At 39.7% G+C, this 26,122-nt stretch overlaps 1 protein-coding gene across 1 annotated transcript; it reads left to right on the top strand.

Moving 5' to 3' along the window:
- The first annotated feature begins 219 nt into the window (after nt 1–219).
- Nucleotides 220–25,203, top strand: Nsun2 (tRNA (cytosine(34)-C(5))-methyltransferase Nsun2). The gene is made up of 14 exons (XM_028316203.1): nt 220–305; nt 6,842–6,935; nt 7,019–7,111; nt 7,316–7,530; nt 8,048–8,225; nt 8,628–8,712; nt 8,942–9,081; nt 13,684–13,817; nt 14,272–14,459; nt 15,499–15,643; nt 17,473–17,904; nt 19,930–20,096; nt 21,378–21,533; nt 24,963–25,203. The coding sequence occupies exons 1-14, from the start codon at nt 274–276 to the stop codon at nt 25,100–25,102; spliced, it is 2,199 nt and encodes a 732-aa protein (XP_028172004.1). The 5' UTR covers nt 220–273; the 3' UTR covers nt 25,103–25,203.
- Nucleotides 25,204–26,122: the final 919 nt, after the last annotated feature.

Raw genomic sequence — 26,122 nt, 5'->3', positions numbered from 1 at the left:
ACTCAATTGACAGACATTTTTTTTCATTTGTCAAACTAACAATACTACCAACATAAGGACACTAACAATTATTTTTAGTATGGTGGTATTGATCCGCGGGTTCCCCTGCTATAGTGAAATCAATCTAAAATGCACTTTATTGCTTAAGGGATAAGGTTGTATATCAATTGCTACATATAGAGACTAGTTTTTGTATGAGAAGTGTCTACCCACTGCTGTCAACCACGATACCTCAACCAGCTGGCTGGCCGTATCAAAAACGCGAAAAAGTGTATGTTTTCTTTGTCGAATTTCTCTCAAATACGGTTAGTAACACTGAGCAAGTAATGGTTTAAGAGACGGAACTCTCATAAATAGCTTTGTACCTAATTTATTCCTTTTTAGTGCCAACCTAAGACTAAAAAATCACTATTGCCAACCCAAGGAAACTCATACTGCCAACCACACCTAAATGGCAGCTGTCAATAGTGATGGGACTCATGTGGCGAAATTAGCTATCTAGGGATGTAATTACTGCTATTTATCGATATCGATAGTTTCGAAAAGGAACCGCGTAGGAAAACATTTATAATTTCTTTTTCTCTAATAAAATACATAAATAAAACAAATTATGTGTAGTTATATTCATTTTAATATACTAAATCTTAAGAATAAGTAAATACATTGAAAAAATAGCTAAAAAATTAGGATTTTTCTCCAAAAAGATGTACATCACTTAAAGAGAAAACGATAATAAATTGCTTTTTTACCCCCTTACTAATAAAAAGGTACACAGTTGTTGAACACTGTTTTAAAATGACATTTCCATACTAAACGTCACTTTAAAACACTGTTCAACGAGCATGTAAGTTTTATTAGTAAGGGGTTTAAACATTTACCCCCTTACTAATAAAAAGTTACAGTGGTTGAACCATACTGACCGTCACTTTAAAACACTGTTCAACGAGCGTATAAGTTTTATTAGTTAGGAGGTTACAATATACAACATAATAAGCGTAGTTGTATTAAAGTGACATTTTTTAAGCAGGTACCGGGTGGGTGCAAATACAAGTAATCCAGTTAGTCACTGCGGCGAGAATGGATACACAATACAAAAAACATGTTTTGTAAGGGCTAAGGCACATTTTAACTTCTGAGCTAGAATATACTTCAACTGCGTTAGCACAGTTAAACTGGAAAATTGAGTAGATGAGATCAAAATTAAAAGGAGAGAGCAATACCAATTTAATTTAATTATTTATCGCCCTACCTATAAATATTATTTTAATTTATTTGGATATACCTTGCTGCTGTGCTTTTTTCTGTGCATCTGCCACACCTTCTTCATTTAGGGCAAGGGCTTGGTTCACTCTTTGACATTGTCGTCTAATAAGTATGAGTGCGAGACGCGCAAAGAGGCTATTGAAAATTTTATTTTTATGCTGCATGCATCTAAACCAATTTATTTCACTTTTTACCTCATATAATGTCACGGCCAATTGTAAAATGTTTTTTTCATGCAGCCTTGGGCACACTTCTGCTTCAGTGACAGTAACAGCTGTCTGAATGATTTTGCATAACTCCTCTGAGGGATAAGTTAGGGACGTTATATGGGGCCACCATTCCCTAAGTCTTATGTAAGTAAACATTTCTTCATGTGTGTTTTCTGATGTCAACAATTTTTTACACAGTTCACAGTCAGAAGTTTTCAATAACTGACAAGCCAAGTAACCGCTTAAGTAAACTATTGGCTGGTTTGTTAGGTCAGCTAAATTATTTTCTTCCAGCGAATCTTCTTCTACAATATTAATCACAGGAATGTCATCTCCACCCAATTGTTCATAAATTTTATCAGTACCTTGAGTTTCAGTTGCGGTTTCCTGTTCTTGGTTGAAGATAATTTTATTGAAATCAGTGAGAAGATTTTGTGCGTCTTTTTCGCAGTTCGATCCTCGGCTATGTGGCGCAGTAAACTTTGTGACCACTGTAGTTTTAAGTGCCCCCATGAAGTGTGAACAAGTAGGATTCCTGTTTGTAGGGCTGTGTTGCCGAATTATGCCAAATAAATTTTCAAGGGCATCTTGATTGAGCTGCCTTAAGTTTAAGTATTTAAACCCCAACTTGTTAACATGGAACCATATGTCCCGAAGGCTTTTTAGAGAGGTGATGTATCCACGAATGCATTTTATGTTTTTGGCTTCATTGCCGTGGCGATCAATAAACTTCATTGTAGATATTTTCTTTATATAATCGGCCCATCGATCGGTGTGACCTGTTGTGGCACTGACGTTTTCCCTTTGGCCTTTTTTTATGTTCTCAGGGCATGAAGGGCCGTTTGTGTAGTCAAATAACTTATCTAAATCTTCAATCACTAGGGCAGAATCCATCAGTTGATTCCCATGTTGGGGATCTTCTTCGCCTTTTGAAAGAAGTTTCAAGACTGCCGCTACTGTGTTACTCAATATTTGGACAGCATATTTAACTTTCATTTTAGCCCTAAATTTTGGGTCTACATGAGTCGGTGTTATTTTCGAGAGGTATAAAAAATTTCTATTTTTTTCTTCCACCTCCTGTAGGTGACTCCATTGGGCTTTTTTACCATTGAATAATATAGTTCCATTTTTTTGGAAATTATTCCTAATTGATTTGAATAGATGTGGTATGTCAAATATAATAAATATTTTTTTCCCATTAACAATAAAGAAATTGTTTGACTCATCTTGTCTAGGGCCAGAAGAATTAATTAATAGCCTCAGAGCCCCAATGTTCGTAGGACCTTGGTCGCACACAGTTGTTACTATTTGAAATCCAGCGGAAGCCACTTCTTCGATTATTTTTTTAATTAAAACTGAAAGTTTTCCTGATGAAATGGTTCCTTTCACAAAAAAAAAACCAATAGGCTGTTTAAATTTGTAATGCAGTCCTTGCAGCATGAATACAAGAGCATGATCGGCTAAATCTTGACTTCGTTCACCGTCACCCAGGTCTACATAGCCTTCAATATGATCAATGGCCATATTATATAGCAGCCTTGGTTTTATAGCCATTTCATCAAAGAGAAGGCAACATGTTTTCTGTTTTTCTTCTTTATCTACACCAATTTCTTTCAAATGGTTAAGAACCGCCTTGTTGATTCCAGGTTGGATAGGGATCTTCTTTAATAACGTTTGTAATGTTTTCTCGCTTGGCAGTGGCATTGCCGTTGATAGATATCTGTAAGTTTTTGGCGAGCGTTTAAAAATAGCTAGCGCAGATATTTTATTTTTACACGTCCATCGCCTTCCTTTAGGATTGCGTCTTTGATTTTTGCAAGCATTTAAAACAAACTCTTTCAAAACAGGAGAATCAATTTTTTCTATAAGAATTGCGCTTTTTCGTAGTGATTTCAGTGTGCACTTGGTTCTAACCAGTTGTTTCACCAATTTTCTTTTTCTAGGTGATAAATCTGAAAATAAAGAATATTTGAGTATTAATTAGTAATTTTATAATTATCTAAATTACGTAAAAAGCAAATTATAATAATATAAATTATAGTAATAAAGAAACAAACAAGCATTCAATCATAAAGATTTCTGAAAGTATCAAATTTTCTGTGAAATTATTTTTCGTTGATTATGAATCTTCTAAATATTAGAAAACTTCAAATTAGAATAAAATGGGTAAAGTCATTCTCAAGTTATGGCTTTTTTATTGTCTGTCTGATGGCTGATATTTCAATCAACGGATAAATTTTAACTGAAGAATAAGTTTAGCACATTGACAGTTTCAGTATGGAAAATATTTCAAAATGTCAATTTTACTCTTCAGTTAAAAGATACCCGAAGATTGAAAAATCAGCCCTAAATAGAATTTCAATTCATTACTCAGGAATCATCCCTATTTGTACTTTAATATAATTTGTTTGTTATCTATCTGTCGCAGGCAAATTGTATGATTCCGCATTTTACAAACGGCGTCGTCAGTTCACAAACGCTCGCTGTTCTATGAAATGCCGAAGGCAAAATGTAAATTGCCTTGGCACTTTATAATATGCCACAAAATTTGATAACCAATTCAATCGCCGTTTACAAAATGCCGCGGCAAATTGAAGTATTTAGTTCTTTTTCTTACCACGCGCGGCGCTGCTTATCAAAACAAGAAAAATAATGGTTTTGTGGTATAGAAGATTTGGCATGAAGGTATTTTAGTAAACTTAAAACTTAGTTACAACAGGATATTGCAAAATTCCTACGGGAACGGGAGTTAGCGGGAAAAATAATTTGTATGAAAAAATCTAAACCGTGTAAGATAGATGAAGGGGGTAAAATCTGATCCACGCGTACGAAGTCGCGGGCGGCCGCTAGTTCCAAATAAATAAATAAAATAACTGACCCATGCTTTCGTCTAGTTTTCTTTTAACACCTTTAGCTCGGCCATCTGTTACATCAGGTTTTTTGTTGGACTCCTTTGACTTTTGTTCTGAAAAATAAAATCTTATTTTATTTTACAGATCAGGTAGGTATGTGATTCATTTTATGCAGATGACATGTCATGGTCAAAATTGTGTTATCTAATAGCCTTACCATAATTTGATTTGGGTTATCTAACTAATTTAATATTATATACATAAATATCTTGGGACAATTTCCCCGAGAAAGGACATAGATAGTTTTTATCCCGGTTTTTGAAACAGGGACGCGGGCGATAAAGTTTTTCTGTGACAGACAAAATTCCACGCGGGCGAAGCCGCGGGCTGAAAGCTAGTTTTCAATATATCGGAAGTAAGTTGACTACCTACCATTAAAAATCTGCCTTTCTGCAACCTCAACAGTAGTGCATTCTGAAGTTGATGGCAATTCTTCAAGCAAGGGAGCTGAAATTATAAAATTAATAATTAATCATAACTAGATGCAAGCTGCACTTGGTCAACTGTCTTTTGGCAATAGAACCTACATTTTTAGATTTTTAGTTGTTTTTACAAATTACTTTGGTTTATGTAAGTCTTTTTAAAAGTTTTATTGTATAAATTACAATGTTTGAATACAAATGTTTATATGTTAGCACTTAGCAGTGTACGCAACACCTATCTAAGACACAACTCTGGAGTATGTAATATAGTATGTAGTAGCGTTGTATAAGTAGATTATAATTCAACTTTGCTAACCATTTAGAACCTGTTTGGCTGCAAACTCAACGTTAGTGCATTCCGAAGTTGATGGCACTTCTCCAGGCAAAGGAGCTGAAATTATTAAAGTGATTGATTAAGGTCCTATGTTCCCTAGATGGGACAGAGGGCGTCCACAACAGTCTTCCATCACGTTCGGTTAAAAAAATAATTAAAGTAATACTTAATATTAGAAGCAAACTGCAAGTATGGTCAATTATCTATTGGAAACAGAACCTATTTTTTTATACTTTTAGTTAATAATAAATTAAAACTCAACTTCACTCACCATTAAGAACTTGTTTGGCTGCGACCTCAATGTAAGTGCCTTTGGAAGTTGAAGGCAGTTCTTCAGGCCTAGACACTAAAAATAAAATTTTAAAATCAGAAAATTTAAAATTAATGAAATATTTTTTTGGCAATGGAGCAAAAGCACCCACCTTCTGTGTCTTTCATTTTATCTTTCCACATATGTTGTGGAAATCCAGTTAACTGGTCATCAGACAGCGGGATCGCAGTTAAATGCAAAACTGGAATTGCATGTCTTTTCAGCCGATTTCCTTTCTTGTTGAAATCGTTCTGATGAAAATGAATTCCACAAACATGGAATCTCTTAACAAGTTTTTCTATAGGCAGGAGTACTAATTCTTCATTCCCAACAACCCGCAACCATTCTCTGCAGCTGCAATTAAATTACAATTACAAATTGCACACCTAATTTGTACCTCTGTTAGAGGGGATGAACAAACACTGATGTATTTTACAGAATAATAGGAAAACTAAATTAAAAGAAAACACCAAACTAAAGATGTTACAATTATTGTTACAAAATTTAAAAAAAAAACAGGAACATAATTTTAGAGGACAGCTCCAGGGCGATAAGGCGATAACTTGAAAATAACAAAACAAGCCAATACGTTGGAAACTTAGCAAAATGTAACGAATAGAAATCTGTATAAAGGCTATAATAATCTCTAGCATTTCGGACCTACCTACCTTCATTTAAACGTTAAGCAAATTGTTTCAGACTTACCGGTTTTCATCCCGAGGAAATGCGGCAAACATTACAGTACCACTACTTTGTTTGTGCCTCTCCTTGAGACCACAAATTACACATGTTCTGTGGTTGCCGCCCATGGTTTTGTATTTAAATAATATTTAAATAAACACACTAATTAATAGAGTTACTATCTCAGTCACAAAGAGTCACTATCTCAAAAAGTTATCTGCACTTCACTGATTGTCGGTGATGAAACGAAGTTTGGCTCAACGCTTCAGTCACAGATTTTGCTCAGTTACAGGTTTTTGAGGTGATTCTAAATGATCTAAAACATTTAATTCAAGCAGCGCTAACAACCAAACAACTTGAATCAAACGAATGAGAAAAGTTTTTTGACAGTTTGACCACAGATTAGAGAGTTTGACTCGCTGAGCTGCATTCATCAAAACTAAATTTCTACCATTTCCAATAGAAAATTCTTTTTTGTTAAGAAGGATTACCTGATTTGGGTTATCTATCAGAAATTTATTCATAATTATATGGAAACATGCTCTGAAAATTAAATCATCATAGAAAAACACACACGTTCATTTGATAACAATCTACCAACATATTTTTATTTTTTGTATATGGCAATTTAGCTTATTTTGTCTGAAGGTTGCACAAAGAAAGGAAGAAATTCCATACAATAATTTGTTGTTTGAAGTTTCTACCCACTGGTTAGTAACACTCGGTGCTTATATCAGAAGAATGGGTCGCAAAAATCGGAACGTTAACAAATTCGCTCAGCGCAAAAGGGACAAGAAAGAGCAGGTAAAACGATTCACCAATTCGAAGCAATGTTTTCACGATTATTAGTGATTATTATTAATGATGAATAAATTTTGTATTTTCAGGAGAAAAACCCTAAAGAGAAGCCTGCAGGTGATACACGAAAACACTATGAAGATATAGTGCGAGAAAATGCGGATTTTGAACAGTATTACAAAGTATGTAAATAGATTATTACTGATCATTTCAGCAACCAAACCTCGTCAGTTCCAACTAACTTTCTGTACAAAAGTTTATAGGCAACCGTTTTTCCAATCGCAAATGTGATATTTATTCGTAAATATTATTATTTTTATGTCATAAAAGGCTATGAGTTTGATTAAATAACACTGTGCCTTATAGCTCCATAAAATCTCTTTCAGACACAAAAAGTATGCCCTGAAGAAGAATGGCCAGCATTTATGGCAGCACTCAAAGAAAATCTGCCCACTACATTCCGTATCACTGGGTCCAAGTGTGAAGCTGATGCGCTAATGAACATTGTTAAGAGCAAATACTTCTCCGAACTGTTGAATGTGAGGCTACAGGTGGAAGGAAAAGAGGAAGGGGAAGAGATCAAGCCTTTCAATCTGCCATGGTATGATACTTTTTTACGTATAATTTTTAAGATGGTACAACAAAGGATTTTAAACAACCAGTGTGGAGGTTAACTATTAGAGGTTACAGAATAACAATCATATTTTCTTTCTAAAAGTTAAATGGAGATATAGTAGTGCATTTAGGAATAACCATTTTGTCTATTGTTTTTCTTCATCTCACTTCAACTGAGCAAATTGAGCAATATTCTGCTTGTTTTCATGAGTAAGCTCAGGCACATGTATAATTTTACCTTTTATAGCATAAGACTAGCTTAGAGTTCAAATTGTCAAAAAGTTTTCCATTAGAGATTTATTTATTATTAGTGAGATGAAATAGACAGTAAATTTTTTTTACATTGTTTTTGCTAAAAACATTGTTTTTCAATACTTTTTAAGTGATAGTTACGAACTTATTTTATTTAATTACTAACAGCGCCCTTGTTCTGCCAAAGTGGCTTTATGTATTTACCTACATAAAACTCTCTTTCAACCAAAAACCAAACTATTATCTATCAGGTACCCAGGCGGTCTAGTGTGGCAGCTCCGCCTGTCCCGCATGGACATCAGACGCAATGAGACATTATACCGTCTCCACAACTTCCTCGTGGCAGAGACAGCGGCTGGAGGAGTGTCTCGGCAGGAGACCGTGTCCATGATACCGCCTGTTGTGTTGGATGTGAAGCCACACCATAAAGTAAGGAAACGTGTACTTAGATTCAGTTTTTATAATGAAAATAATAAAGCTTTCTGGAAATAATAAAGAAATGTAAACAATATACTTAGCTTTCTTACTTTGGCAGTACTTAATTATTATTAATCTATGCTTTAGCTCTCAGATAGGGAGAAAGAACAATTTATTATAGTTCCAAAATACTGAACTGTCCTATCCATGACATTGACAGCGGGGCGCCACCGTCAATACCGGATCGCTGGTTCCGATTTTTGCCATGTTGGAAACCATATAGTTGAACGATGGTAGCGCCCCCCTGTCATTGAGTTTGGCGGGACAGTTCAGCGTGGGTCATCTATAATATCCTGAATGAATGACACCTATAAAAAAGCAAGTTTTTTGATTAAACAATTTGTGTTTTTCTAGGTATTAGATATGTGTGCAGCACCTGGCTCAAAAACAGCTCAACTAATAGAATTCCTGCACGCAGATGAAGACAAAATGCCTACAGGTAAATAAATAAAATAAAAATACTGCCAACACAACTATAATGAGTTTCCTTTACTGTAGATAATTTCAAAACTGCTTTCTTCCATGGGCATTTTCTTCCTTTTGCCGTACATTATTTAAAACAGTTTCGGCAGAACCAAGTTTTTGTCAATTACCTACAACAACAAGTGAACGAGCCAAAAAGTGCAACCATGCATCCGGTGGTTTATTTTTATTGAAATTGTCACCAGGCTTCGTAATGGCGAATGACGTGGACAACAGCCGCTGCTACATGCTGGTGCACCAGGCCAAGCGGCTCAACTCGCCCTGCATCCTCATCACCAACCACGACTCCGCCGTCATGCCGGCCATGCAAGTCACTGATGAGAAGGTACACAGCAACATTCGTTTCAGACAAATGGCTTCAACTGCTGAACAAAGGCCTTCAAGGATTTCCGTAACAATAGATCTTGCGCTGCCTGCATCCAGGTACTTCTCGCGACTTCACCAGATCGTCGGTCCAACTAGTGTGTGGTCTGCTCACTACGTAGCCACTCGAGAACTTTTCTGCCCAAGCGGCCATCAGCTCTACGAGCTATGTGCCCCGCCCACTAATACTTGATTTTAGCATTTCTACGGGCTATATGGGTCACTGGTTTCCCTCCTTATTTCTGATTCGATCACGCAGGGAAACTCCACGCACGCTCCATCGTCCTTTGGGTGACCTTGAGTCTTCTTATGAAGCCATAAGAGCCCATAGTAAGCGACCACGTCTCAGATCCGTATCCCATCACTGGCAACACACTTTTGTCTTAAGACACTGCGGACACACTGGTCAAAGACTTTTATCTTAAGAGCTGTGGAATTTCAGACGTGAATTTATCGCGAAGCTTCCCGTACGTACTATGTCTACAGTAAGTAACGTAGGGTAGGTCACGTGGACAACAGCCGCTGCTACATGCTGGTCCACCAGGCCAAGCGGCTCAACTCGCCCTGCATCCTCATCACCAACCACGACTCGGCCGTCATGCCGGCCATGCAAGTCACTGATGAGAAGGTACACCTCACAGCAACATTCGTTTCAGCCACTGCTGGAAAAAGGCTTCCAAGGATTTCCATAACGAAAGATCTTGCGCTGTCTACATCCAGGTACTTCTCGCGACTTTCACCAGATCGTCGGTCCACCTAGCGTGGGGTCTGCCCACACTACGTAGCCACTCGAGAACTTTTCTGCCCCAGCGGCCATCAGCTCTACGAGCTATGTGCCCCGCCCACTAATACTTGATTTTAGCATTTCTACGGGCTATATGGGTCACTGGTTTCCCTCCTTATTTCTGATTCGATCACGCAGGGAAACTCCACGGACGCTCCATCGTCCTTTGGGTGACCTTGAGTCTTCTTATGAAGCCCATAGTAAGCGACCACGTCTCAGATCCGTATGCCATCACTAGCAACACACTTTTGTCTTAAGACACTGCGGACACGTAGCACTGGAAGACGTAGCGTGGGCAGGCCTCCTACTAGGTGGACCGACGATCTGGTAAAGGTCGCGGGAAGAGCCTGGATGCGGGCAGCGCAGGACCGTTCATTGTGGAAAACCTTGGAGGAGGCCTTTGTCCAGCAGTGGACGTCATTTGGCTGAAACGAACGAACGAACTGCGGACACACTGGTCAAAGACTTTTGTCTTAAGAGCTGTAGAATTTCGGACGTGAATTTATCGCGAAGCTTCCCGTACGTACTACGTCTACAGTAAGTAACGTAGGGTAGGTCACGTGGACAACAGCCGCTGCTACATGCTGGTCCACCAGGCCAAGCGGCTCAACTCGCCCTGCATCCTCATCACCAACCACGACTCGGCCGTCATGCCGGCCATGCAAGTCGCTGATGAGAAGGTACACAGCAACGTTCGTTTCAGACAAATGGCTTCAACTGCTGGAAAAAGACCTCCAAGGATTCTATAATGACCGGTCCTGCGCTGTCTGCCTCCAGGTACTTCTCGCGACCTTCACCAGATCGTCGGTCCACCTAGTGTGGGGTCTGCCCACTCGAGAACTTTTCTGCCCCAAGGCCATCAGCTTTACGAGCTTTTGCCCCACCCACTGCCACTTGATTTTAGATTTCCGTGGACTATATCGGTCACTGGTTTTCCTCGTCATTTCTGATTCGATCACGCAGGGAAACTCCACGCACGCTCCATCGTCCTTTGGGTGACCTTGTGTCTTCTTATGAAGCCCATAGTAAGCGACCACGTCTCAGATCCGTATCCCATCACTGGTAACACACACTTTTGTCTTAAGACACTGCGGACAGGTAGCACTGGAAGACGTAGCGTGGGCAGGCCTCCTACTAGGTGGACCGACGATCTGGTAAAGGTCGCGGGAAGAGCCTGGATGCGGGCAGAGCAGGGCCGTTCATTGTGGAAAACCTTGGAGGAGGCCTTTGTCCAGCAGTGGACGTCATTTGGCTGAAACGAACGAACGAACTGCGGACACACTGGTCAAAGACTTTTGTCTTAAGAGCTGTAGAATTTCGGACGTGAATTTATCGCGAAGCTTCCCGTGCGTACTACGTCTACAGTAACGTAGGGTAGGCGACGTGGACAACAGCCGCTGCTACATGCTGGTCCACCAGGCCAAGCGGCTCAACTCGCCCTGCATCCTCATCACCAACCACGACTCGGCCGTCATGCCGGCCATGCAAGTCACTGATGAGAAGGTACACAGCAACATTCGTTTCAGACAAATGGCTTCAACTGCTGGACAAAGGCCTTCAAGGATTTCCGTAACAATAGATCTTGCGCTGCCTGCATCCAGGTACTTCTCGCGACTTCACCAGATCGTCGGTCCAACTAGTGTGTGGTCTGCTTACTACGTAGCCACTCGAGAACTTTTCTGCCCCAGTGGCCATCAGCTCTACGAGCTATTTGCCCCACCCACTGACACTTGATTTTAGCATTTCTGCGGACTATATCGGTCACAGTTTTCCTCCTCATTTCTGATTCGATCACGCAGGGAAACTCCACGCACGCTCCATCGTCCTTTGGGTGACCTTGAGTCTTCTTATGAAGCCCATAGTAAGCGACCACGTCTCAGATCCGTATCCCATCACTGGTAACACACACTTTTGTCTTAAGACACTGCGGCCACACTGGTCAAAGACTTTTGTCTTAAGACGCTGTGGAATTTCGGACGTGAATGTATCGCGAAGCTTCCCGTACGTACTACGTCTACAGTAAGTGACGTAGAGTAGGCGACGTGGACAACAGCCGCTGCTACATGCTGGTGCACCAGGCCAAGCGGCTCAACTCGCCCTGCATCCTCATCACCAACCACGACTCGGCCGTCATGCCGGCCATGCAAGTCACTGATGAGAAGGTACACAACAACGTTTCAGACAATTGACGTCCACTGCTGTACAAAGGCCTTCAAGGATTCTATAATGACCGGTCCTGCGCTGCCTGCATCCAGGGACTTCTCGCGACCTTCACCAGATCGTCGGTCCACCTAGTGTGGAGTCTGCCCACACTACGTAGCCACTCGAGAACTTTTCTGCCCCAGCGGCCATCAGCTCTACGAGCTATGTGCCCCGCCCACTAAGCTTTTAGCATTTCTACGGGCTATACCGGTCACCGGTTTTTGTTTTCATTTCTGAGGAAACTCCACGCACGCTCCATCGCCTTTTGGATGACCTTGAGCCTTCTTATGAAGCCCGTACTAAATTACTAAGCGACCACGTCTCAGATCCGTATCCCATCACTGGCAACACACACTAGTCAAAGACTTAGTCTTAGGCCCAGAACAGACGGTGAAACGCAACTGCAACTTTCTGATGATTCTTATGAATGAAACTGAAAGTTTCAAACTGGTTGCGTCATGTGTGGTCTCTCAACGGACGCTATGGCAGAAACTTAGATGCAACTCAAAAGTAACTAGCAGTTGCAGTTTCGTTGCAGTTGCGTTTCACTGTCTGTTCTGGGCCTTACACTGCGGTATTTCAGTCGTGAATATATCGCGAAGCTTCCTGAACGTAGGTAGGGTAAACAGCCGTTGCTACATGCTGGTGCACCAGGCCAAGCGGCTCAACTCGCCCTGCATCCTCATCACCAACCACGACTCCGCCGTCATGCCGGCCATGCAAGTCACTGATGAGAAGGTACGCAGCAACATTCGTTTCAGACAAATGACGTCCACTGCTGGACAAAGACCTCCAAGAATTCTATAATGACCGGTCCTGCGCTGCCTGTATCCAGGTACTTCACCAGATCGTCGGTCCACCTAGTGTGGGGTCTGCCCACACTACGTAGCCACTCGAGAACTTGACTCATCCGTTATGCCGTCCATGCAAGTCGGAGATAAGATGGTATGGGACCCTAGAGCACCCAATGTGGCCATTCTACGGACAAAATGATAGTGTAACAACGAAAGCGACTGCCACTTTTCGGGCGAAGCACATAGCTTTTAATTGGTAGAAATGATGGCCGTTAGGGCAGAAAAGTTGTCGAGTGATAACCATGAAATGTGGCCTAATTCACGTATTTTGACAGTCAGGATCTCGTTGACGTTCAGAAGTCGTCCCATTGAAAAACAGTTCTAAATCCGTATTCACAAGGGTCATATTGATAGAACGATTACTCGATAGGATCGCAACTCAGTGTTTTATTGTCGTTGAAGTTTTGTTACGTGAATAAGGCTACTGGAGTAGCCTTATTCACGTAACAAAACTTCAACGACCGACGACGACGACGACGAGTCCACCGAGTGGAATGCCTGCACTATGTCTTCCAAGACATAGTGCAGGCATTCCACTCGGTGGACTGACGGTCGTGGACAGCGCGGGATCAGTCGTTATGGAAATCCATGGGGGAGGCATTTGTTCAACAGTGGATGACAATATAAATGACGATGAAGCAACTACATACCAAAATTTTAATTAAATATTAAACCTTTATAAATTTTCTGTCACCCTGTTTTTAACAATCTGATCCCATTTCAGAACCCCGGATCCACCAAACAGCTGAAGTTTGACCGCATTCTCTGCGACGTGCCGTGCTCCGGCGACGCGACTCTACGTAAGAACCCCGACATATGGCTCAAATGGTCCACTGGCAACGGGAACAATCTGCACGGGTAAGACCGCCTTTGAAATTCTTGATGACTACCTCACTCTAACTTCCTGGTCCTTTATAATTTTATAATATTATAAGGCCTATTGATGAGATGAGATTACACTAATCGCACTCCCCCGTATCATGACATATCAGGGGCCAGGCCCTCCCTGAAATATGACCCTAGATACGCCAATGGGCTGGATACAGGTCACTACCAACCGGTCAATCTGGAAATCATTGGGGAAGGCCTATGTTCAGCAGTGGATGTCTGTGTCTGAAATGATGAACACACATAATAATTAATTATCCATATGAAATCCATATTAGGCCTTTGTACAGCAATGGACGTCCTTTGGCTGAAACCAACTGACTGTTTTTTTTAAGTATTTTGGAATTGTTGGATGTTGTGAACTAACCAATTGTATAGGCTAAGTAGATATGAAAATACTTATTCAGGTTCTCTAATCCCACAGGATCCAATACCGCGTCCTCCGCCGCGGCTGCGAGTCCCTAGCAGTTGGTGGCCGTCTGGTGTACTCCACCTGCTCCTTCAACCCCGTCGAGAACGAGGCCGTCATCCACAGACTCCTGCAAGAGACAGGAGACAGCATGAAGCTGGTGGACGTCAGCGGAATGCTGCCGGGACTCAAGTACCACAAGGGTAAGAGAATCCTTTGAACCTTTCAGCCATGAAGCCAGCCAGAGACAGCCTGAAGCCAGCCAGAAGATAGCCAGGAATCCAGCTACCAAGATACCAAGATGTTTCTGCCAGCCTTTGATCCTTCCTTTATTGATGAACGTCAGCGGTATGCTGGCGGGACTCAAGTACCACAAGGGTAAGAGAATCCTTTGAATCTTTCAGCCATGAAGACAGCCAGATACAGCCTGAAGCCAGCCAGAAGATAGCCAGGAATCCAGCTACCAAGATACTAAGATGTTTCTGCCAGCCTTTGATCGTTCCTTTATTGGTGAACGTCAGCGGTATGCTGCCGGGACTCAAGTATCACAAAGGTAAGAGAATCCTTTAAACCTTTCAGCCATGAAGCCAGCCAGAAGACAGCTCATGAAGGTAAGGAGTTCAGGGTGATAACAAGATGTTTCTGCCAGCCGTTTAACCTTTCATTAGCCCTATTTGACATGAAAGATCCCCTGATGTCATCACTATCATCAGGTTATTTAGTCGCCATTGCAGCACCGTCATACACTGGCTGGGAACAGTATGAAGCTGGCGGACGTCAGCGGAATGCTGCCGGGACTCAAGTACCACAAGGGTAAGAGAATCGAGATGTAGGATCTTTCCTTTTAGCCATGGTTATGGAGACAAGGTTCATGGAAGTACGACTCTAGCAGTCGGCAGGAGACGTCACCCTTTGAATCTTTCAGCCATGAAGCCAGCCAGAGACAGCCAGAAGACAGATACCATATACAAATTAAGGGTTTGGCCTGCACTCCCCATGCAGATCTATAGTGTTTTCTTCATTTGACTCACAGCTTCCTAAACCATATTCAAACCTTACAGATATCGTTATTTCCACGTCACCTCTCCACTATGATGGAAATTCGGCATAAGGAAATCACTCTTCGATGAGTGATTGAAACTTTTAATAACATTGATGAGCATTATTGGTTTTGAACCAGTCTTAGCTTACCACCACCAGAGCTCTAAATACAAATAACCTCATCCCAAAACATTATTCCAGGCATGACATACTGGAAGCCGGCGTCCAAAGACATGGTGTTCTACGACAAGTTCGAGGATGTGCCGGAGAAGTGGCAGACGGTCGTGCGGCCGCAGATGTTTCCGCCGAGCCCAGAGGATCTGGGGAAATACAACCTGGATAGGTGGTAAGTGAACAGCTATAAGGTCAGCGATTACACCAGTCAACAAAAAAAAAATTTGTTTTGCGCATAGATTTTACTTGTTATATTCTGATTATATAAGCAAATCTATATAAAAAAGTGCGATTACAAATCGAAAATATTTGCTTTTAAAAAAGTTATAGCGATTTGAATTTTCCATCTTCATAGTAAAATGTCTCTAAAGATGCACGTCACATTCTCATTGGGATACATGTATAGATAATTATGGGGGCTTATTCGCAAGAACAAGGGGCACGCTTTCATCTAAATATAGTGGGATTTGAAAGACGACGTTACCAAGGCCAGTATACTGAAAGCATGATAGAGTTAGGTTTTTATGAGAAAAATCTTCTATGGAACAAGACAGTAAAGTAGAACTTTTCATTTTTAATAAATAATTGGACTCTATTTTAAAACTTATCTTGTGAGAATGACTCTTAAATGGATGTTTGGTATATTTTAATAATTAGAAAGAAATAAAGAAAGAAAGTAAAAAAGAAATTTAGCAACAAATTAAATCATCTCTATGTCCATGTTTCATACATTCATTGATATGAATTTTCCTATTTTTTACACATAAAAGCAAATTCAGAACAATTTTTTGTTGTTATTCTTATTTCTAGGTATTAAAGCAATAAAAATAAGCTATGCATAACCCGTGCGCAAAAATACTGTAGACAGTTGTTATAGATCGTTTCATCCAGGATGACGCGCCCCACCATTCTTCCGCTAATGTTTGAGTGTTATCGGTACACGCTAAATCATCCATGAGTGCACACGCACACTACAATAATGACGCTTGGCTTGCTCGGATCAAACTCCCCGCACCCCGCGCGACCGAGACCAAAAATCGGTGGGGCGCGTCTTCGTGGATGACACTATCTATAAAATAGGTGCTAAGTTAGCAACAGAACAGAAAAATATTCTTGATTGTACCAGTGAGCGTCAAATATACTCAACATCAAATAAACCGCACCTTCCGCGACGCGAACTTTAACGATTTTCTTCTGACACAATCATGGTGCCCCAACAATATTGGTGTTATTTGAAAGCCCAATAAATATCCTTAAAGAAAAACACATTTAATTTCTTAATAAATTATTAACATATACCTTAAATGTGATTTGAAAAAATACCTCACTTTGGGCCCACCTATGGGATCAATTAGACCAATTTTTATGGTTATAAAACCAAATAATGATCTCACGTGTCCTCTTTAACAGATGGATGACGATTAAACAAACCCAACTTAACAGTTTTATAGCCATAAAAGTTGGCTGAAGCGTAACTACCTATTTTTTGAAGAAGTGACTCTGGATCCTTCTAAAGACACATTTTTGGGGTAAAAACTTTTCCTTTAATGAAATGAAGGTTAGAACTAGGCTTTTAAATGGTGCCAATATTGGTGGGAAGTGGGGATGCATACGTTTGGAAATGCTTGTCGCGGGAGGTGCGATTTATTTGATGTCGAGTGTAGTTCGTGACACGTCTTTGTTACGATTGGAATAAGGTTGTGTTGTCAACTTTTTGGCCACTTTGGGTGTCACGAATTCTATTTGACGCTGACTGTGCCGTCTTTAGAGTAGACACGCGGCATAATGCCAAATATACTCATGAATTTGATACCTTATAATATTTATACAGTGAGGTCATGCATATCTGTATTCTGTAGTGTGTGTGTGTACCTGAACCATAAATTCACGTATTTTGTACAGTTATTTATTTTTCTAGTAATACTTGTCTGTAATTTCCTATGTCTTGATATAGTTTACTAATTTAACTTTGTCGTAAATTGCAACCGTAACTTGTTACAGTATAAGAATATTGCCACACCACCAAGATACCGGTGGTTTCTTCGTAGCTGTATTCGAAAAAGTCTCATCACTCCCATGGGAGAAAGAAGAAAAAGACAGCAAAGAAACAGAAGAACAGAACACAGAAGAAAAGAAAGAACCGCCCAAGAAGAAAAGAAGAATGGGGGGCTACAAAGAAGACCCGTTCGTATTCTTCTCTGGAGATACCGAAGATGTGTTTCCTTCTATAAAAGAATATTACGACTTAAACGCTAAGTTTGATTCTAAGTGTTTGCTAACAAGATGTCACGTGGGGAAGAAGAAGAATATTTACTTAGTTTCTCCGCTAGTGAAAGATGTGGTGCAGAAGAATGAGGCGAAAATAAAGATTATAAATACTGGTGTGAAGACGTTTGTTAGGTGTGATAATAAAAATATGGTGTGCCCGTTCAGGTGAGTTCTCTCTCTAGAATTTCTACTCTTTAGTTAGCTTAATTTCTTTAGTTTTATTCTCTGTCTATAGCGTTTATAGAACTGTGTTGGACTTACTTTATTGCGAATTTAACGCCTTTTAAATAAGTACTGAATCAGTTTGCCGTAAAATGTATGGTTCATATCTTGTAAAGCACAAAAAGCCCTAAAAAAACATACAAAGAATCGTCTCTACCCGATGTCGATGTCAGCCCTAATAAGTATGGGGTTTTACCAAGATGTTGTAGGTAACTCGACAAATAGTCAGGGCACTATAATCACGCAAAAGTACGACAAAGAGGTTGAACGCAGTTGGTTCAAAGCATGCCTTTAAAACAATCACTTTATTTCATAAAACTCATGCCCGTTTTTACCATAAATCCCTAATTTTTAAGTGACTCCTATGGTAACACATAACAGGAATTTTGTTTTCATAAGGGTCACTTAAAAAATAGGAATTGATGGTGAAAACGGGCCTCAGACTACTTACAAAAATAAGGTAGTGCATTAGTGGTTAAAAGACTATTATTCCTGCTTTACCAAACATTCTTCTATTGTCACAGGCTGTCACAAGCGACGCGTACGCATATTGAAGGAACATACTTTGTTCCATTTGACTAGCCTTACATTGACAAACATTTTTATTCATTTACTAGAAAGAGTGATTTACACAAGTTCAATACAAGAAACAAAAATAAACTTGCCGTTCCAAATTTCAGACTGCACAAGATTGGTAATTCATTTATGGGGAAATGTATTAAACTTTTCAATAAATTACTACGAACTGTTGTAGAATTTCCCATTCATAAATTCAAAGCACATATCAAAAGCACCTTAATGAAAAAGGGCTACTATAAAGTTGATGATTATATAAAGGATAAAAATGTTTGGAATGTTTAACTGCCTAGCTCGCATTAATACTTATGACTATTCGCTGGGTGCGAAGTACTAGGTGGGGGGGACATAATCTATCGCAGAGCTCATGGTGGTCAAAAGTAGAAATAATGTTAGCTCTGTCATCAGATGTATCTGTCAATGGCAAAGCGATTCTACATAATACATTTTAATATCATTAATTAATCGCATGAAAAGGGTCCTACTGGGAACTTAAATAAAAGAGGGGATAGTTCGATAGGGCTGTTTTAATAGCCGTTTACAATTTGGAAATAACTAAACTATACAACGTGGTAGTACAAAAATGAGTCACAGTAGTTGTTGTGCACAGATGTTTGCCTTATGATGAGAGCGTGAATTATTGAACTCTGCCCTTGTTTTGTTCTTAATTCTTCTACATCTCGGACTTGTCCAGCCAATACCAACAACTTTCCTTTAAATACGGTTTGTGGTTGGAATTTGATATTGTAACTCTCACAAACCCGGTCTTCAAAACGATACTCATTTCGATCTGAAAACGATATTTAATTTATTACTAGCGATACAGAAAAATTTAAATATATTTACTGTTATATAATGAAACCGTTAAAGTAGCTTTTTCTTTTTGTTTTACTGTAAAACTACAACTATAAATGAAGTAAACAAACCCTGACACAATCAAAATTAAACACACTTTTTGGACTTACCTCATTTGATTTGAATGACCAAAATGATTTCAAATCCTTTTTTCCACCCAAATCGTGGTATCACAACAATTTATTAGTTGAAAATATTTGTTATTTTTTCATTTCGTATATTTTTTCACAAATATACGACCTAAATGTCAATGTGACAGAGCCCACAAAGTTGTGGACGCTAGTTGGCGCTGTAATCGTGCACGGAGCCAATAATTTGTATATTTTAAAGACTGTAAAACCTTGAAAAGGAGGCTGACAATAGTGACTGAGTTTCTTGCGCTGCTTCTTCTCAGCACTGGCCCATTTATTGTCCCGAAGCAGTGGTAGGGTTAATATTGGGACGTGTAAAAGCGCTTTTTTAAAGCCTATTTGCAAAAATAAATGAATTTTATGAATTTTAATTTTATTGTCTATAGCCCTTGCTCTATTATCACAGACTGTCACAAGAAGGCCTGGCCAGCATAGCGCCGTTCATCGGAGACAAGCGACGCGTGCGCATCTTGAAAGAGGATTTAATTCTCGTGCTACAAAACGACAACCCCAGCAAACCGCCGGAGCTGAGCAAGTTCAGCGAACACACGCAGAACTTGGTTAAGGATTTGGGTGAGTTGAGGCGTAGAAATTAATTTTTATTTAGACCTTTTATGTAGGTATGAGGGATAGCACATCAAGCTATACACAGTGGCGTCTTATATTGTTGTAATACAGGCTATTTTGCAACATAAATGTAAAATTTTATGTGCTGTCGACTGTACTAGACGTGAAACTCACGAAGGTTGTTGTTTAATAAGGCCGACAAAACAATGTTATTTACTCTGGAGTACAAAGCTTTACAAGTTTACATACCAGCATTTTTTTTTAGTCTGGTAGTTTATTACCAGATAATTAGAGATAAATGTAGATGACTTTGTTGACTTTCTTAATAGTTTTTTTTTTAGAGAGAGTGGAATAATTTCTCGCTATTTTAGACATGACCATAGGGATGTTCCTGGGTAAAAAAGTAAGAGTTTGAATTAGTCTGTCAGTTAAGTTATTAAAAAATGCTCGACACGTATTTTTCACTTTTCAAAGTAATAAAAAAAATAAAATAGAGAAAGGGCGCCCAAGTTCAAAAGAAGAGGCCCTTGACGTCAAGGTACTTAAAAGTGAAGCACTTTATGACGTCACACGGAACTTCAACGCATCATAACTTCGTTAAATTACTTGTATGATTGACAAGTAAAAATATTTGTTAAATATTTTTTGACAATTTCACTGACGGAATAGAAGTTTACTAGCGGCCGCCCGCGACTTCGTACGCGTGAATCCCGTTTTTCCCGCTAATTCCCGTTCCCGTGGGAATTGCGGGAATTCCTTTCTTAGTGCACCTCTACGGTACCTAAGCTACGTCCCTTCCAAATTTCAAGTGCCTACGTTTAGCCGTTTAGGCTGTGCGTTGATCTGTCAGTCAGTCAGTCAGTTTCTCCTTTTATATATTTAGATTTTTAAGGAAACTAGCCTAGTCTCAAGAATTATAATTATAATACCATGCTACGAAATACACGTTAATTAAACATTTAATACACGATGAAACAGCGTGTGAATAGGCTCTGCCCTAGGATTGTGGCCTAGTTGTTAAAATCCACAGTCCACACGATAAATTAATACAAATCTATATATATAAAAGAAAGTCGTGTTAGTTACTTCGCTTATAACTCAAGAACGGCTGAACCGATTTAGCTGAAAATTGTCAGGGAGGTAGTTTAGAGCCAGGAGAAGGACATAGGATACTTTTTATCCCGGTCGAAATTAAAAAAAAGTCTGCGTATTTATTGCCATTAAGGCGGAACAAAGTTCGCCGGGTCAGCTAGTGCTTAAATTAATCGAAACCTGTTTTCTCACCAGCAACCGGCAGCTGCATCCTAGAGTTCCAAGACACAGAGTCCACTCTTCAACTAACACTAGTGGGCTGGCGCGGCGTGCACTCGCTGCGAGCCTACACCGCCACCTCCGATACTGTGCACTACTTGAGGTTACTCGGCGCTGACTACAGCAAATACGGTAAGCACAGCAAACAGTGTCTTATGTAGTTGCAATAAGAGCTAGAGTCCCAAGACACAGCACTCGCTGCGAGCCTACACCGCCACCTCCGATACTGTGCACTATCTGAGGTTACTTGGCGCTGACTACAGCAAATACGGTAAGCACAGCAAACAGTGTCTTATGTAGTTGCAATAAGAGCTAGAGTCCCAAGACACAGCACTCGCTGCGAGCCTACACCGCCACCTCCGATACTGTGCACTACTTGAGGTTACTTGGCGCTGACTACAGCAAATACGGTAAGCACAGCAAACAGTATCTTATGATTTACTTAGATAGTCCCCTAGATGGGGCAGAGGGCGTCCACAACAGTCCTCCATCGCGTTCGGTCTTGAGCTTCGCGTTTGATCTCGCTCCAAGTCTTGCCGATCTTCTTCGCCTTGTCTGCCACAGTGCGCCGCCAAGTTTGCTTGGAGCGACCACGTTTGCGTTTTCCTTGGGGGTTCCAATCCACAGCCTGCTTGGGGATGTGATCGGGATCCCTTCGGAGTGTGTCCGATCCAGTTCCACTTGCGACGCTTGATATGTGTCTTATACAGTGGTAATAAGGGCTAGAGTTCCAAGACACAGAGTCCTCTCTTCAACTAACACTAGTGGGCTGGCGCGGCGTGCACTCGCTGCGAGCCTACACCGCCACCTCCGATACTGTGCACTACTTGAGGTTACTTGGCGCTGACTACAGCAAATACGGTAAGCACAGCAAACAGTATCTTATGATTTACTTAGATAGTCCCCTAGATGGGACAGAGGGCGTCCACAACAGTCCTCCATAACGTTCGGTCTTGAGCTTCGCGTTTGATCTCGCTCCAAGTCTTGCCGATCTTCTTCGCCTCGTCTGCCACAGTGCGCCGCCAAGTTTGCTTGGGGCGACCACGTTTGCGTTTTCCTTGGGGGTTCCAATCCACAGCCTGCTTGGGGATGTGATCGGGATCCCTTCGGAGAATGTGTCCGATCAGTTCCACTTGCGACGCTTGATATGTGTCTTATACAGTGGTAATAAGGGCTAGAGTTCCAAGACACGGAGTCCTCGCTTCAACTAACACTAGTGGGCTGGCGCGGCGTGCATTCGCTCCGATACTGTGCACTACTTGAGATTACTTGGCGCTGACTACAGCAAGTACGGTAAGTACAGTAAACAGTGTCTTATGTAGTTGCAATAAGAGCTAGAGTCCCAAGACACAGCACTTGCTGCGAGCCTACACCGCAACCTCCGATACTGTGCACTACTTGAGGTTACTTGGCGCTGACTACAGCAAATACGGTATGTACAGTAAACAGTGTCTTTATCATCATCATCATTTCAGCCACAGGACGTCCACTGCTGAACATAGGCCTCCACCAATGACTTCCACATCGCCCGGTTGGTAGCGGCCTGCATCCAGCGCCTTCCTGCTACCTTTATCAGGTCGTCGGTCCACCTTGTGGAAGAACGTCACACGCTGTGAATCAGAAATGAGGCGATCCGTAATCGAACTAAAGTCACTGTCATAGCCCGACGCACAGTGTGTTATGGGACTGTATAATCGGACATTCTCATTGATTTGATGAAACGTATAGAGCTCAGTTATACAAACATGATAGTAAAACTCCCGTTTGAAAATTCCACGTAGTTTTCGCGGTATAAAAATTCAAAGTTACCTATTTTTTTACTTGAAAATTATGCAAAAATATTCTCACTCGTTAACTAATAACATTTAATTCAGAATTGTTATAATACTTCATAGAGCTCTTAAAACTACAAGTAATAAGCGTATTAAGTGCTTCGTAAACGCATTCAGTTAATTAGGAAAAATGATTTTAGTGATTTTTGTTTTTATTTTTTTTCTCAATTATACCTTAATATATGCAAACATTTTTAATTGCAAGATATAGTCTGATATTTAATCTAATTGTAATAATAAAATCAACTTTAAACTCCGTGATATATATTTGAGAAAAAACATAAAACGTCTTAATAAAATTTTTAAACGTCTAGGGTCGACAATTTTGGAAGGAATAATTCATTTCTAAAAAGTTTCAAATCCCGCCTGTTATGTGCATAGTGTTGAAGGTTCTAAAAAGTCACATTCACATTGTTTTTAACCGACTTCAAAAAAAGGAGGAGGTTCTCAAGTCGAGTTTTTTTTCTTTTTTAACACTCTTATATTAACTTAAGTTGTATGTAAGTAACTAACTAAAAAGTATGTAAACAAATCTAGGAAGTCGAATTTATCCTACCTTTAATAATTTTCTGATCGATTTGAAACCTATGTAAATCGAATGTCAATACAATAATTTGGTACAATCGAGCTGATGATATTTAAACATCCAAAAGAAATATTGCTATTTAAAGTGATGGGAAATTTACAATTCTATATGGCGCATATTTTCAATTTGATTTTCCTCAAATATATCACGGAATTTAAAGCTGATTTTTTTTATACAATTAGATTAAATATCAGACTATATCTTGCAATTAAAAATGTTTGCATATATTAAGGTACAATTGAGAAAAAAAATAAGAACAAAAATCACTAAAATCATTTTTCCTAATTAACTGAATGCGTTTACGAAGCACTTAATACGCTTATTACGTGTAGTTTTAAGAGCTCTATGAAGTATTATAACAATTCTGAATAAAATGTTATTAGTTAACGAGTGAGAAGTAAAAAAATAGGTAACTTTGAATTTGTATACCGCGAAAACTACTTGGAATTTTCAAACGGGAGTTTTACTATCATGTTTGTATAGCTGAGCTCTATACGTTTCATCAAATAAATGAGAATGTCCGATTATACAGTCTCATAACATACTGTGCGACGGATTAACAAGCTGAAGTGGCAGTGGGCAGGGCACATAGTACGCAGAACTGACAGTCGATGGGGCAGCAAGGTTCTGGAGTGGAGGCCGCGTAACGGAAAAACAGTGTCTTATTTAGTTTGTAATAAGGGCTAGAGTCCCAAGACACAGCACTCGCTGCGAGCCTACACCACCACCTCCGATACTGTGCAGTATTTGAGGTTACTTGGTGCTGACTACAGCAAATACAGTATGTGCAGTCACATCTCTTCATCTTCTTCTTTTAAATGCCATCCACTGCTTAGTAAAGACCATCTCCCAAAGATTTCAACGATGATACCTGCGCTGCCTGCATCCAGGTGCTTCCAGCTACCTTCACCAGATCGTCGATTAACTTGAGTGATTGGCCTGCCATACCACTCGAAAACTTTTCTGCCCCAACGATTATACAATGCAATATGTCCCGCCCACTGTTACTTAAGATAGAAAATTCTGCGGGCTACCACATCACTGAACAGCTGATAACCTGTAGGACACCAAACTAGTCAATACATTCTCAGTAATGATTTAAATAGTTCTTGTCATTACTTCATTAATTTTTATTGTTCCCAGACGTGAACAAATTCAAAAAAGACGTTCCCGAAAACGAAGAAGAATCTGAGATCTCAAAAACAGAGCCCGAAGCTATGGAAGTGACAGAAGCCAACGGAGCAGAAAACGGTTCGAAAGAAGATGAAAGTAAGCAATCATAGACAATAAGTGAGTGGGAAGAGAATTGTCTATGCTCTTCCTACTCGTGCCTGTTAATTACATAAGAGTATGTATAATTATAATGTTCGAGTTATATTTAATGTTTTATAACACAATAATATACTGTTTAAAAATAAGTCTGAGTTTTTATAATATTCTTCTAGAAAACATTACACATATTTTTATCCTCAACACAATGGAATAATATTCAAAATATGGTGGGAAGCATATTCCCATTGCTTAATAAAGAATCAAGATAGTATAGCCTGACCAGGAACATAAAAACCCTCGCCATGTTGCGGAAAACTAATGGTACTAATTTCTTTTAATGGCAACAGTAACTGAAAACTTCATTGACATGTCACCTTGCATGTCAGTCTATTGCTGTCAAAGTGTAAACAAACTTTATTTTAAATGTGCGCAATTGATTTTGTGAATTAAATTGCTAAAATCTTTTTATAGTCGTGAAAGAAAAGTGGTTCACAATGTGTTAAAGTATTTATCGAAGAGAAATACTAAGGGTTCGGACAATATTTTCATTGAAAGGTTGTCAAATTGACTGACATGTTTATTGTATAGTACAGTCCATTATGAAAATTAGCTGTGGTTTGTTTCAAATACCTATTTTAAAGTTTTTTGTCACTTTCTAAGTGTTGAATTTTATGGAATTGGGAAAGAAGTACCGAGTTTGAAGCGTTCATGAGCAGACATTGCAGTTGAATATTCAAGTTCTGAATTTGATTATTGATGAATAATAAAATAAATCTTACTAACTCGATTGATGGTGTCATTTAATTTATTTAAACCAGGTTACCTATATTAATATTTTTTCGTTAATTTATGAAAATATCAAATTAGCCCGTAATCCTGAATCCTGATACATAAAGTTAGCCTATTAATTTAACACAGGTACGACTGTACTCAGTGTTGCACTATCAAATGCAATTGACGCGCCTCTATGCCAGGGTTTTTATGTTCCTGGTCAGGCTATAAGTAATAAGTGGGCTGAGTGTGAGTTTATA

Source organism: Ostrinia furnacalis, unplaced genomic scaffold (genome assembly GCF_004193835.3).
Source record: "Ostrinia furnacalis isolate ACB-3 unplaced genomic scaffold, ASM419383v2 OfSCF5472, whole genome shotgun sequence".
NCBI classification, from domain to species: domain Eukaryota; kingdom Metazoa; phylum Arthropoda; class Insecta; order Lepidoptera; family Crambidae; genus Ostrinia; species Ostrinia furnacalis.
The sequence above is the reverse complement of the archived record's forward strand: the minus strand, read 5'-3'. Positions and strand labels throughout refer to the sequence as shown.